The sequence below is a fragment of the Sylvia atricapilla genome, chromosome 4 (assembly GCF_009819655.1).
Source record: "Sylvia atricapilla isolate bSylAtr1 chromosome 4, bSylAtr1.pri, whole genome shotgun sequence".
Classification (NCBI taxonomy): domain Eukaryota; kingdom Metazoa; phylum Chordata; class Aves; order Passeriformes; family Sylviidae; genus Sylvia; species Sylvia atricapilla.
The window spans coordinates 49,040,274-49,055,477 of record NC_089143.1 but is presented as its reverse complement, the minus strand read 5'-3'; the positions used below and the strand labels follow the sequence as shown (position 1 = coordinate 49,055,477).

General features: G+C 41.4%; 1 protein-coding gene across 2 annotated transcripts in view; it reads left to right on the top strand.

The window, feature by feature from the left end:
- Positions 1–5,771, top strand: part of TET2 (tet methylcytosine dioxygenase 2) — a 71,094-nt gene extending 65,323 nt beyond the window's left edge. Inside the window, exon 10 of one of the 2 annotated variants that reach the window (XM_066317854.1) lies at positions 1,037–5,771. In XM_066317854.1, the coding sequence (XP_066173951.1) occupies positions 1,037–2,424 (1,388 nt within the window). In that variant the 3' untranslated portion in view covers positions 2,425–5,771. Of the gene's footprint in view, positions 1–1,018 lie in introns of both variants that reach the window. The other variant, XM_066317853.1, reaches the window with a different exon arrangement.
- The last annotated feature ends 9,433 nt before the right edge of the window (positions 5,772–15,204 follow it).

The window sequence follows — 15,204 nt, the reverse complement described above, 5'->3', positions numbered from 1 at the left end:
TCTAGAAACAAACTCTGCTTGCCATCCAGCGTATTGTAAAGTATCTTTAAAAGGACTAGTAGTGCTAGAAGCCACGAAGAGAAATGTGTGGTGCTGCTGCCAAAGAATGACCTACACATCCCTCAAATATCTGCCACTGTCACAGAAAACCTCCTAATTTCAGGAGATGCAAGCATAACCTCTTTCCTACTATTTATACTCTCTGCCTCAAGACCAAAAGCAAAGCAGGTTTTCCATAGTGGAGTAAGAGTTTATGTCAGTTCTCAGCAGCAGATTTGAGAGTGCTGAGCAAAGGAGTTATCACTATTATAACTAAAAGGAGTTATGTATTATAACTACTTTATTGTTGCAGTAGTTTTCCCCAAGAGGAAAAAAGCATACACAGGGCCACCCAGGGACACCCAGAAGGTCATTGAAATACCTATGAATAGAAGTCAGCTGTCCCATGACCAAGGCAAGGGTTGTGACCATTAAATGAGGCCATTGCACTTTAATGAATGGTATTTTTGCTCTTATGTCTTTGGTTAATGTCACTTATTTACTGCACTGTTCTGTCTATCAGTGACTGTTGGTTTTAACATAGTGCTAGGGACATTTCTTGCAGTCAGTTTTATTCAGGTAGATGGGAAAAATTATTTATTCTTGGGGAAAAGAAAGTCACTTTGTGCACAGCTGTTTGGGAGCACTTTGATGCTCCATTTCGTGGGTTACTTAAATATGATTCGACTCTGGATATTGTGCATGTGACTGAAGAGACTGCACTGTCCTTTTTTCCCCATGTCCACTAGTATCTGATCTCATTGCATATAGGCCAAAAAGGAAGAGTAGCCTTAGTATTTATTCAGCTTCTTAAAGGATGGTGTTTGAGATATGAGAAAGGGAGTCTGTTAATGAATCTACTTTTCTTAGACATTTCATAAAAAAGTATTAATTTGTTGGGTGGGTGGTTGGTTTGGAGCCTTTTTTTAAAAAGCCTGTTTGTTGTGTGGCTGTTTGTTTTTCCTTTCTACATCTACAGATCTTTTACGTCTTTCAGGACCAGCCACACAGCAGCAGCAGCAACATCCACAGCGCTCTCTCCCTAACAACCCTCAGTCAAATTCCATTAACTCTTACTCGGGTTCAGGTTCTGCAAATCTCTATGGAAGGTTGCCTAATTCAGCCAATGCTTATCCAAACTCTTCGTACACTTCAGATCCATATGGAGGGTCCAATCCCATGAACCTCTATACAACCTCATCACAGTCCGCGGGGTCTTATTTGAATTCTTCCAGTCCCATGAACCCTTATTCAGGATCTTTAAGTCAAAATAACCAATATCCCCCCTACCAATGCAATGGAAACATAGCTATGGACAACTGCCCCTCTTACTTGGGCTCCTACTCTTCCCAGCATCAGCACATGGACTTGTATAGTTGCCAGACTCAAGACCATATGTCTAAACTAAGTCTACCACCCATTCAAACATTATACCAGCACAGGTTTGGGAATAACCAGAGTTTTGGTCCCAAGTACTTGAATTATGGAAACCAAAATATGCAGATAGACTCCTTCAGTAATTGCACCATTAGACCAAATTTACACCATGTAGGGTCATTTTCCTCTTACTCAACCCATCAGGCCAATGGCCATTTTATGGAGGTTGCCTCAAGGTTAAAATCTAATCTGAGTAATCCAAGTACGGATTACGCTTCCATTAGTAAAACAGGTGAACATCATCACATGCAACCCCCTCCACATTTATCACATGACTACCATTCTGCTTCAAGTATGTTTAGTGGTCCTCCTAATTCACTGCATCTCCAAAATAAGGATAATGAAATTATTTCACATGCAGTTAATGGTTTGTCTAACATGCTTCCAGGTCAAAACCATGACAGGACTACTCCTCAGGGTGGTTTAGATAAAACTGATGTGCTGAATCCAGAAAAAGCAGAGGATCCCGATGAAGTCTGGTCAGATAGTGAGCAGAACTTTCTGGATCCAGATATTGGAGGAGTGGCAGTTGCTCCATCTCATGGGTCAATTCTCATAGAGTGTGCAAAACGCGAGCTCCATGCAACAACTCCCTTAAAAAATCCCAACAGGAACCATCCCACCAGAATATCCCTTGTATTTTACCAGCACAAGAGCATGAATGAGCCAAAACATGGTCTGGCTCTGTGGGAGGCAAAGATGGCTGAGAAGGCAAGAGAGAAAGAAGAGGAATGTGAGAAGTACGGCCCAGACTACGTGCCTCAGAAATCCTACGGCAAAAAAGCCAAGCGGGAGCCTGCGGAGCCCCATGAGCCCTCTGAGCCAACATACCTTCGCTTCATCAAGTCCCTGGCACAAAGGACACTGTCAGTCACCACAGACTCCACCGTAACCACATCTCCATATGCCTTTACACGGGTTACAGGGCCTTACAACCGATATATCTAACTTCACACCTTGGCTGGTTACCTCATTTGAAAAAACACCTTGTCACTAGGGTAGTAGGTGCTTTAGGTTTCTTGGAAAACAAGGGTGGAGAAGAAAACAGTGTTTTTATGGAACTCATCGGTGGAAGAAGCCTCGGCACACCAGCAAAAAGAGGTAAATCTCACTAGAGCATTTGTTTTCCACTGATTTTTAAGTGGTCACAGATGGCATGTAGGAAACAAGACCAAAGCATCCTATGCAAAAAAAATAAAAAAAATTTAAAAAGCAGAAGAAGGAAATAAAAAGAGAGAAAAATGAGAGAACACAACAAAGTGTTTCACAATTTACATTGGTAAACACTGGCTCTATTACTGAAAGAGATAATCTGCAAATGGAATTTTTTTTTTCTTACAGTTTTGCACATCTGTGGCCACTTTTAATGTCATCAAGTTTGCATAGTCATGGAACAGGAGCAAAAAAACCCCCCAAAAATACTGTAGTATTACGACTGCAGGAATCTTAAAATAACATCTGGTGCTGAATCTATGATGTACTGAAATACTGGAATTATGGCTTTTAACATGCAGTTTTTACTGTAATCTTAATAGTCTTTTGATTTTATTTAACAAAATAGATAAGTATAAGACAAATAGACAGCAAAACACTGAATTTGTTTGAATATTCTAAAACCATGGTGCTATCTAAAAGAATGGTGTCTTTATTTTACCAAACTGTTAATGCCTTTATAACAAAATGTCAATGATGTAGTCAAATGTTCTTCAGCAACAGGGAGGACCTTTTCATTCATGTATGTATTGAAGTTACCTGGTGTTCAAATAAGCTTACTTTTTAACATATGAGAATTACAAAGACCTCTGGATTTTTCTCATCCAGTCAAGTCCTAGAAATGGACAATAAAATAGAGAGAGAGATATTTTTTTTAAATAGTGTTTCAAAAGCACTTTGTCTACCTAAGCTTGGCAACTTGAACAATGCTAAGGTACTAAGACATTAAAAAAAAAAAAAAAAAAAAAAAAAAAAGAGTTTACTTTGATTTTAAAATGCAAAGATAATTTTTTTAAACTAAAAAAGCTTTTAAATACTTTTGGTTTAGCCATGCATCAGCTAGTGGGCTACATATCCATTTTTAATACAGTCAGTTATGGTAAAAATGGGGCTTACTGGATATAAGGGAATACTTTAGTACACAAAACACATTTTTTTTCTGGTGCTCATCTCACACAGCTATACTGTAAACTGTTTTCTACAATTATTATGACAAGTTCATTGCTCAAATATGTACAGTTTTAAGGAAAGAATTTTATATCAACCACAGGTAATAATTAGCAGCATGCAACAAACTACACCTAGTTAGCTTGGGCTTCTGCTGTTTCTAGAGATCTGTGCGCTCCCACTATGGAATGGCAGAACTGCTTTTGTGTTGATAATTATGTACATTGTGGTGCAAGTCATTTCTTGGTGCAAGTGGCCTCTTTTCCAGGAAGACTGAGCAGACCGATGCCTACACAAGATGAACGAAACAGGGTTAGTTCTGTATGATTCCGTTGATTAATAGAAAAAAAAATAGGCAGCTGGCTTGCTGTGGTGGTTTTAAATCATTAATTTCTATTAAAAAAAAAAAAGCAGGAGAGTTGTATAGTAAATTAAATTGTAAACAAGACTTTTTTTAACGCAATGCTTTAGTATTTTAGTACTGTAAAAATATTAAATCTATATATATTTGGGTTTTGAGCTGAATTCACATCATGGTGCTACTCAGCCTGCTACAAATATATCATAATGTGAGCTAAAAATACATTAAAAGGTTTGAGTGATGTTCCTACTTGTCATATACCTCAACACTAGTTTGGCAATAGGATATTGAACTGAGTGTGAAAGTTTATATATTGTATACCATCTTTTTCCCCCAATAGCCTTTGAAAAAAACAAACAAAAAACTAAACAAAAAAACTCTCAATACTTGACATTTTAGCAAGTATAACTTGAACTTCAGCTTCTTTTTTTTTTCTTTTTTTTTTCTAAAAATTCAGGGATATTTCAGCTCATGTTCTCCTATGCCAATATGTCACCTGTGTGTATGTAAAGCTGTTGTAGGTTAAATATATTATTCTTGGGGGTTTTGTTTTGTTTTTTTTCAGGGATTTAATGTTTTTCTTTTGAATCCCTTCTCTTATTTTTCTTGTACATGTATTGTATAACTAAAACTAATTTTGTAAATTTGTTAGCTCTTTATTGTAACAGAAGTGTTTAAGAGATTTAGAATGTTTTGACTGTTTCAGATGATTAAACAAAAAGAAAGTAGAATGCACTGAGCTGATTAAAGGGAAAAATGTAAGGCAGGGGTTTGGCAAGTGACTGTTTGCTAGAGTTGTTCAAGTCACTCTCTAAACAAGGCTTCTTGAATACTGTAATGAATAAAATAAAATATAAAAAGGTACAGTCTGTACAAGGGCTTCCCTAAACATGCAAATTTCCATGTCCCAGCTATATCTTGTGCAATATACTGTAAGATTAAGTTTGGTCGAAAGAAATTCTATCCAACAGAATCACAACCTAACTCAAGTAAATCAAAGGAGGCCTTTGGGTTTAATGGTCAAATATTTATTATGGCAATTTTGTTTTTTCTCAGTCTGTGACTTTATCCACTCATTGAAACATAAGTTTTGCCTTTTTAAAAAAAAAAAAAAAATTATGGTTATATGTCAGATTAAGTAAATCATTATGTATCCTCATCTTTTGGTGATTTTTTTAAAATCCTATATAATTCATGTGATCCATAGTAGATGTTTGGTTAATATGCCATGCACTGTCATTTGCCAAACTGCTGGCAACAGGAGCAGGAAGCTTAGTCGGTGAATCAGTTTTGTATTGTAAATACCCAAGCTGTAATTTTTGGTGTACAGAACCCTGCCTCAGTTGGAATGAATGACAAAGCAGACAGAGTTGCTTGTATAGGATTATCAGGTTGACTATAGCCATACTTGAAGATGCTTCTGAGAGTTGTCAACTTTACTTGAATGAATTTTTCATCTTGATTGACGCACAGCAGTACAAAGTTCACTTCTAAAGCTAGTGGTTAACTTGTGTAGGAAACTTTAGCAGTTTGACACTAAGGTAATGAACTTCTGTGTGCATTTTCTATGCTTATGTTCTACTCTTTTTTTACTTTAGTTTCATTCATTTTCATGAGATGTTTGGTATGTCTATAAAAAGAATCCGAGGATGGTTATAAATACTGTAAGTATTGTAATGTAATGCAGGTTATTTGAAAGCTGTTTATTATTATATCATTCCTGATAACGCTGAGATGTGGGTGTTTTTAATAAAATTTATATTTATTTAATGCACTCTAAGTCTGTCTTGCAGAAACTTGTCCTTTGTCATTTTTACCAGATAACAACAAAGCAGGCATCACACTCAAAGTGCATCACTAGAGACTTCAAAACAGGAAGCCTGGGCATCACATTTATTCCTAGTTCTGCTTTGACTCTTACCTCTAACAAGGTTGGGACACAGGCTGCTGAGCCCAGACTACTGTTCCATAAAAGTTGTGTTTACAGGGAAGGAGGGAGGCATTTGTATGGGCAGGAGGAGACAGTAGAACTTAATTGCTGGTTTTTCCATTGGTGTTTGCGTACACAAATGAATATGGCATATTCACTGTTCCAGTGCCCTCACTGCTAAAGTAACAGCCACAAATGCACACCTAGCAGAGGCAGGACAAGGGGGAGACTCTTAGCATTCACTGGTTTGTTTAGGGTAATTAGCTGTACCTACTTTATTTCAAATCACTCCCAAATTATGCTCCAACAAATAGTATTGTGCCAGGGAAGGTTAGACTGGATGTTAGTAAAAATTTCATTACCAAGAGAGTTGTAAGATTGGAAAAGGCTGTCCAGGGAAGTGGTTGAGTCACCATCCCTGGAGCTTTCAAAAGAGCTCACGTGGCACCTGGGGACATGGTTTAGTGGTGGACTTGGCAGAGTAGGTTTACAGTTGGACTTAATGACCTTAAGTGTCTTTTCCAACTTATTATTCTGTGACCAAGAAAAATCCCAGAAGTGTAAAAGCCAAAAACCTCAGGTATAATCTAAATCACTCACAAGCTAGAGAAAAGCAGAAGCAGTAAGAAAATGTGTCTGAATCAATACCAAGACATAAATTCTTGGAGGCATCAGACAAAAGCATGATCTCCTGGTCCCTTTGTTTAACTTCAGAGAGTATCAGGACTGAACTTTCAAATAGCCTATTCTGTGGAAAAGACAGAAATTGCTCTCTCCGCAGTTGCAAAATGTTTCTGTGACAATTGCAAGAATTCTCAAGCTTCCTTTACTAAGAGCCCAAGTTTGTTGTCAGCACTGGTCATGCCATCCATCAACGCCACACACCTTGTAAAGCCCCCCTGCTATGCACATTCAGATCATTCAGTGTCTTGGGAATGTGGCGATTTAAAACGATTAAAACGCAGCAATCTGTAATGTTCTCCCCTGGCTCTCAGTGTATTCCCAGAGGGGAATGTCTTGAGGCAGGCTAGCACCCTGCAGCAGCCAAGTGTTGCTCTTTTCTGTGCACAGGTGCACTTTGCTGCATCAGCCAGCTGAACAGACAGAGGCATGGGCTTTAACAGAGCTCTCGCAGCCCTTTAGCCTTCCTTGGAAAAGAATCCTGCCACTAAGGAACATCCTCACCGCCTGCCTTTCAGCATAATTTCTTCAGTGCACTTCCTGAGATTTCATTCCAGAGGTGCTAACATGGCACAATGTGCTCATAGCCAAGACCACAGAGAAGTCAAACCAGACCTTCCCATGGCACTTGTCCCAGGAACAAAGGCTCTTCCTGACTCTTGGGCAGTCTGCTGCTGTGCCTCAGGGGGCCATGACAAGGCGCCGCTCACTGTCACCACCCAAACCACTGGCTGTAGCCCCCATACAGTGGTAACAACTAGGAATGCCCAGCTGAGCATCCAAGTAGCTTCTGCCTCACCTTTTCTCTTTGCTTCTCTGTCTGTTCTGTCATTTCCCACCTTTTGACATCTCACAGAGAGGACAATACAGCTTTTTTTATGGGAATGACTGGAAAGCCTGTGGTGACAAGCCAAACCAGGGCGAACAAGCTCCAAGCAAAAATTAAGTGCAACAGGTGATGATCAGATACATGGATAAGTATCAAACACAAAAAGAATGAAAGAAACCACAACACATTTCTCTTGGAGAAGCAAAGAAACTTAGAGAAGACAGGGATTAAGTAGTGGGCAGTGGTGGTTTCTCCAAATGCACACTTTCCACACACTTTCAAACAGAAAATGTTTAAGAAAAGCTCAAATCTTTTCAGTCCAGTAGAGCTTCAAGCAGAGGAAGAAGACCATGGGTTTAAACATGAACCCTGTGGTTTACCCTGTCTGCAAAACAAAGCCTATTGAAATGCACATTCTCTTGCCCTTAGGCTGTTCCCAAGAGCAAGGCCCTGCCAGCAGAGCTCTCCAGTTACTTCTACATTTGTGTGATGAGCGCCAGGCCAAACCTGCAAAGGCTTCCTGGAAATCCAGCAACAGTGATACTAAAACTGGCACATATCATCTCAGCAGCACATTAATACTCTCCTATTTAATGGACACTGAAACATTTCTTTTTCCTGAAAAATATGTATATGTCAGGCTCCTATTACACCTGATTCTGTTTACCTAATGCAGACACAACTAATAATTTTGAGGCACATTTTGTTTCAGAGGACTGACAGTTCCACCCCCACCAACCCATGAGCCACAATGACTGCTCTCCGTGCATCACTCTGTGAGACTCTGCTTTTCAACTATATCTATGCATTGAGTCCATTTACTGTGATCTGCAAATGATTCCCTAAGTTAGTTTAATTAGGGAAAATAGTGCTAGGAGAGATTCTTACAGAACTTGGGAGATAAGTCAGCTCTCTGTTTTATTTGCCTCACCTCTAACCAGCGAAGGGACTATCTGTCATTAGCACAGAAAGTGCTGATAATTTGAAGAAACACAAAATGGTCATTTTTAGAGGGAAGCAAAATCTTGCACTGTGGGCAAGAACGTGAGAAAGAAGGAAGAGGTCAGTTAAAGATCTACTGCTGTCCTTTCTGATGGGAGAACACTGAAGCTGGAAGCTGCTTATTTGACTTGGATGTTGCAACATGGGGCACTTAAGCCCCAGACAAACACTATTGTCACTGCAGCAGAGTAGGAGCCAGGGGTCCCTGTCCATGCAGGGGGACACAAAGGAGGGATCCTCAGACGCTAGGCCATGGAGAAGGGAACAACATACTTCCTAGAACATGCTGTAAAAACATCTCATCTCTAAAGCTTTTCTGTTTAAAAATCTCTTTACTCTTGACTTCAGACGGTCTCTTTCCTTGCAAGTTTGTAAGAACAAGGCACCATTCTTTCTCCCCCAAAACCATTTCGCCATTAGTACAGGTGTTGGAAGTACTCACAACCTTGCACTCAGGTCCTCCATGTCTGAGCAGATTCTGATCATCATCATTCTAAAAGGCTTGAAGTACTCTGGGGTACACACAAGCACATTCCATCAACCCCCTCCATCCCACATCACAAAGAAACACCTTCCACCATTATATGAAGGAGTGAAGGAAGCCTGCTGTTCTAATTCCTTTTAAGATGGGGCTTAATCCTCACTGCTAAAACCAGTGCCACCCTCTTGTTTCATAGTTCCAGCAGAACATCACTGCTGGAGGCAGCCACAGGAGCGCTGGCAGGGATTTTTCTTTTACAACCCAGCCAAGCCAATCTAGGTTAATGCATTTCTCCCACTCAAGATTTGCTTCAACTACCACATTAAATACTTGGTCTTCATAGTATTTTACATAAGGAAAACCATCCCAGGGTAGGTACATTTCCTCCTAATGCCATGGCAACACAGCTGTACACTCCTAAATCACAGCAGAAAAGCCAGCCTGGCAGGAACAGCTTGGAATTGTGGTTCAGCTTCCTTTTAGTTTCCACTGCATTAGCAACTGGAACCTCATTGCATTTTGAGGCGTAATCATCTTCCTCTTATTTTTCTGCTCCCATTGTGATTATTTGTAAAAATGACAGCACTATTATCTTCTTGTATGTAAGGCTTCATACAGACCACTTTTGTAAAGAGATTTAACTGGAGGGGATGGCTTAAAGTGCAGTCTGCTCTGAAAAGGGCTGGCTAAAGTGGCATCCTGGGGCTCCCAGTCTGCATTTCAATTATTGTTGTAGGCCAATGTACCCGATTTGGAAAAGGGGGGTGGCATTACCCTCCCCATCTATCCCTCCCCTAACAGATGCAACAGATCTCCTCTGACTGGTCCTTCTCCCCACCTGTGTATTCTTGGCTCTGTTAACATTTGTACAGGCACAAAGCTGGTCAGATGGCAGCAATCCAGTTCTAATTAATGGGAGCAAATGGTTTGCTATAAACAGAGGAAGGGCTGGCATGGGGGAAGGTGACAGATGTCAAGCAAAGGGAAAACATCTATTAGCTGTTCTGTCCTCCACTGCCACCCCAGTGCATTTGTTTTGCATGACAGCCCCTCAGTTCAGGGCCTGGTTTAGAACATCCAGACTCCAAATATTGGATCTGTATTTGAACATTTGCAGCATCCACACAGCCTTCCTAAGACATACTGGGAGGGACTGTATAAAGGCAGAATTTCAAAACTTCAGGCTTGCTCTTCAGGAATTTATAGTCTTATAATCAGTAACTCTGGCAGATCTCCCCTCTGTTTGTCTCTTCTGTGAGCACTCTCCATATCAGAAGCAAGCAAGCATTTCGTCAGAGGGCTGCAGTTAGCAGGCATTTATTCTCCCAGGTCTTAAGATGAAAATGATTGCTCATTTGCACGAAAGAATTCCAGTACCTCTGGTGCAGGATGCTACCAAGAGCAGCTGTTTTCACCTTCATCCAGCTCCTGCAGGAGCCTTAGGAGAGCTGCACAAACTCCTCAGCTGAGCTGCTCCAGGGAAGATAGGGACCAAGTCAATGGCATAGTGCATGTGCATCACACAGGACACTGAGCTACTCTTGTCCACAATGCCAGGTAAGAAATATCAACTAGCAGAGAGAAAAGTCACCTGTACTAAGACAAATCCACTGTGAGGGGATGCCAAGTGATACCAGCCAAACCAAAGCAGTAGAGGGGGGAGAAGGGAGTCTGACAGTTCCTGGAACACTCAAATTGCCGGGCACAAATTCCAACCACATAAGGTGACAAGACAAAAGTAAGTCTCTCTCATAGGACTACCAAGACAACATTTAGATCTGCTCTCTTGGTAATTTTCCCAGCAGCAACACAGTGGCATTTTATAGAAGGATTTGCATCTCAGGACTCCTAGCCCCAGCACAGGCAGAACATAGTTTCCAGGTTAAATCAAACTGAAAACCAGATGTGCTTTTGACAAGGAAACCAGGTCAAGTGTAGCCACGAGGTTTCAGATCTCCTGCAGCTGTGCCTGTTACATGAAGAAAGCAGTGCTGCCTCCTCCACCACATTCTCGGCTGCTGCACAGCAGCAGCTGCTTCCTTGGGAAAGCCAGGCAAGCAGCTTAGTTACACATTCTCAGACTTCCCCCAGAAAAACACATTTTAAGTGTGAGGGAAAGAAGAAAACTTCACAAAGCCTGAAGAGAACAAGTTTACATGAATCTAGCAAGTATTTCTATGTGCTCTCTTCATGCATTTGCAGTTAAGCAGTAACAAAGTACCCAGATACACAGCTAAGCATACATACCATAGAGTCACAGAGGATGGGTCAGGCTAGAAGGGACCACAGTGGCTCATCTGGCCCAACCTCCCTGCTCAAGCAGGGTCATCCCAGAGCACATGGCACAGGATTGCATCCAGAGGATTCTTGAATATCTCCAGTGAGAGGGACTCCACAGCCTCTCTGGGCAATCTGTTCCAGTGCTCAGTCACCTGCACAGTGAAAAAGTTCCTCTTCATATTCAAGTGGAATTTCCTGTGCATTGGTTTCTGCCCATTGCCTCCTGTCCTATTGCTTGGCATCACTGAGCAGAGCCTGGCTCAATCCCCTTGACACCCTCCCTTCAGATGCTTATAAACACTGAGGCCCCCTCTCTGTTGTCTCCTCTGGAGGCTGAACAGACCCAGCTTCCTCAGCCTTTCCTCATAAGAGATGCTCCAGTCCCCTCATTGCCTTGGTGGTCTCTGCTGGACCCACTCCAGGAGCTCCATGTCCCTCCTGTGCTGAGGAGCCCAGAGCTGGACACAGAACTCCAGATGTGCCTCAACAGGACTGAGCACAGGGACAGGATCACCTCCTCAACCTGTGGCGCTGCTCTTCCTAATCCATCCCAGGATACCAATGGCCTTCTTGGCCACGAAGTCACGCTGCTGGTTTATGAGCAACTTGTTCACCAAGACACCCAGGTCCTTGTCCACAGAGCTGCTTCCATCAGGGCAGCCCCCAGGCCGTGATGGTACCTGAGGTTATTCTTCCCTATGCATATGGTCAGGTACAGCTGACATTTAACTAGCTGGGAATACTAGAAGCCACTTTCTTCCTAAGAAAGCAGTTTGCTGCCAGTTACAAGTAATATGTCGCTGTTAAGTTACACTTTGAAGATTTTTCTACAGAGAAAGCCATGGATTGCCACTCTAGGAAAGCCAGTGCCCTCTTTTAGGAGGGTTATGTGTCATACTTGTGCTGATAAACAAACCAAAGGTTTGCTGCATATGTGATGCCTGCCTACTTGCCTCTAAAACACAGACCAAGCAGTGAGCAGACACTGTTTGACCCGTGGAAGGCCCTGCTGCTAGCAAGTATTGCCAAACAACTCCTGCAAAAGAGCAAAGTGCTTGCCTGTTCAGTTAACACTGATCAACTGCAGTTAAGAAGAGAGATTACACATTACACTACCTCTTGCCACAGAGGCTGGAAAAATGTCTCTTGCCTACCACACATACACATCTTCCAAATTGCAGCTGAGTTCCTGTTAGGAAGCATGGTCATTGTTTTTAAATGACTGCCAGAAGAGATTCAAGCCTTCAGTGGAAGGGTAAGAGCATTAGTCCAAGACTTGCCTCTCCTTGAGGAAGAGGATTCGTCCTGCCACTCAACCCAAATTATAATAATACGTGTGCTGGGTCAGAGGGAAAGAATTATGCCTACTGGGAAGCATGACTCTGTAGTATGGGAATGAAGAGCTTTGCTGCCTGTTCTCATTTCTGCTTATGGATGTGATGTTAATATTAAACAGCACATTAAAAAACAGTACTCAGAAATAGCACTTGACCCCTGCCTTCCTCTTCACAGGCAAGCACCTTCTCCTGTAGGCTCCCTCATTTCCCAGCTACAATTTAAAAGCAGCCAGAACAGAGGTGTGATGCTTGCCAGGAGCTTGGTTCCCCCGAGCAATGAGTCTACTTTGATCACAATTTAGGGAAAGAAACTCTTCATTTTGGGGTCAGGTGACATTTCCTATGAGCTGTGCTGTGCAACTCCCATTCTAAGCAGTCCTGGGTGGGTATGAAAAGAAAATCCAGCTGGTGATAGATGTCAGGGAAGTTCCTCACCTCCAAGGGCAAGCAGTGACTGAACATGGAATACACAGACTTCAGTCTGGATTTCAGCATCTAAACTCTACTTAGAACCTACTTTAGGTATCCAAGCCCCTAAACTCAGTTTCTAGCTCACAGCTCCCTTCCAAAAGGTTCTGCTCCAAACCACATGGGAATGTTACAGCAATAAAGACATTATCAATTTAAGTGTTTGGATACTGTGGTAACAGCACCTGATTTTTGTATGCTTGAACCGGGTGAGCTCAACTGCTTTTTTTAATGTTTATGTTAACTTTCTTTTTTCCTGCCTTAAACTTCCACTCTTGTGAAGTAAGACCTATTAAAACACTTGGTTTTTCCTCATCTTTGCTTTAAAAGTACCTCCTTTGGAGAACTGTTCCATTGTCAAGCAGTTTATTATTAAAAAAAAAAAAAAAAAAAAAAAAAAAAAACTGAAAAAGGGTGGGTGAGGGAGAATGAATGAAAGAGATGGCTTTCTATAAAATCTTCCAGCTCATCTAGTCCACCTCAAAGCAGGTATAGACAAGAATAGCTGCTCAGTGTGCGTGTTAAATTGTTTTACAAAATGTGGAAGGAAAAGCATTGATTCAGTCTCATAGACATGAGAAGTCAGGATTGCACAGAGTTGCCATTAGTGCTCTTGCTGCTGTGAAATCTGAAAGGAGTGGAACAGCCCCTCGCTCAGAGGCCAACATAAAGGCAATGAAGGAAGCCAAAATTACTCTTCTGAATTTCCTCTCACTGCTGCTATAATTGGGCACCCCAAGGTATTTTCTTCTTGTTCACAATGCTGAGCAGTCGAACCCATCACTCCATACATAGTAGACAGCACAAAACTGACAGCTTTTTTGTTGATTTTTCATAATATGATCAGTCAAATATTTCACTATGACCCATAAAATCCTATGTGCATCATCAAAAGATGGGAAAGATGTTGAACAGAAAAAAAAAACCCAAAAGACTAAAAAACCCAGAAACAGAGAGGCAGATCTACTTATTGCTTTTTCTCCAGTAAAAGTCCATACAAAATGGTTTAATTTCCAATGTTAATCACATCAAGTTCTGGCAAGGGGAAAAATCCAAACCCCATCGGCCAGAATCAATTTTCAGCTGGAGATGTGCCACACAATTCAAGAACCATGCTTGTAGTTGCCTCAACAGCCAGAGCTGTGTAACAGGACCGGGTCTCAGCATTACAGGTACACTGAACTCCCTTGTTTGGAAATAACAGCATGAAACACTAAACAAAGCAGCCCCCAGGCAAACTTTACCAGCTTGCAGTGAATTGTCCCAAATGTCAAGCTGAAAAGTGCATCTTGCCACTGGTAGACAGCTCTGCAGGCAGAAAGGCCCTATTCCAACTCATCAGCACTGACCTCGGAGGAGCTGATGGGGATTGCAAATGGCCCGGGGCAAATGCATTCTTTGGCCCATTGGAGTAAGATAGGTGAAGACACTGAAATTCTCTTTGTAGAGTGTAAATCCATGCGTACAGAAAGAACCCCTCCCCTCCATTATTGTGGCTGAAGGGCCCTTAGAGCTGGACTTGATGATCACTGTGGGTCCCTTCCAACTCACAACATTTTGCGAAAGAATGAAGCAAATCTTGAATTCTATAGAAAATACGTGGCCAAATACACTACAAACTCTTGAAACCTTAAAAGGTTTCAAACTGTGCATGCTGAAAACCTTGGAAAGCCACCTGATTATTGGTATGTAAACAGGTACTTCAACTACTTTTTAACATCTCACATTAACTAGCCAACACTCAGCTGGCCACTTTGAGAAGTATTTGAGTGCAGACTAACTGTGGATCAGACTACAGTAACATCCATTTCCATAATTATTGAAACATCTTTTTTTTTTCCCCCAATTACCGATTTACAAAGTAAAAAGTACTTTTTTTAATACAATTTTTGACTTCTCACAAAACAGTCCAGAAACACTGCAAAACCTAGGTTTGGGGATATAAGTAATAGAGATTCTGGGAATTGCTTATGAAATGCAGAGCTCTCTCAGAGCCTTGCTTTACAAGGCTGAGCTCAGCAAGTGAGAGCTGTTTCAGGCAGTTTTAAGATCCAAGAAACTCTCGCAACAGCCTAGTTCCTCAAAGGTCCTTCCCAAAAAGCAATTCATAAAGTTGAAAGCACTAAGATGACAGTGAATATAGGACTTGTGGGAAAGTTCAAGGCAAGACAATTCAACCATTCTGCAGAGTGCTACATA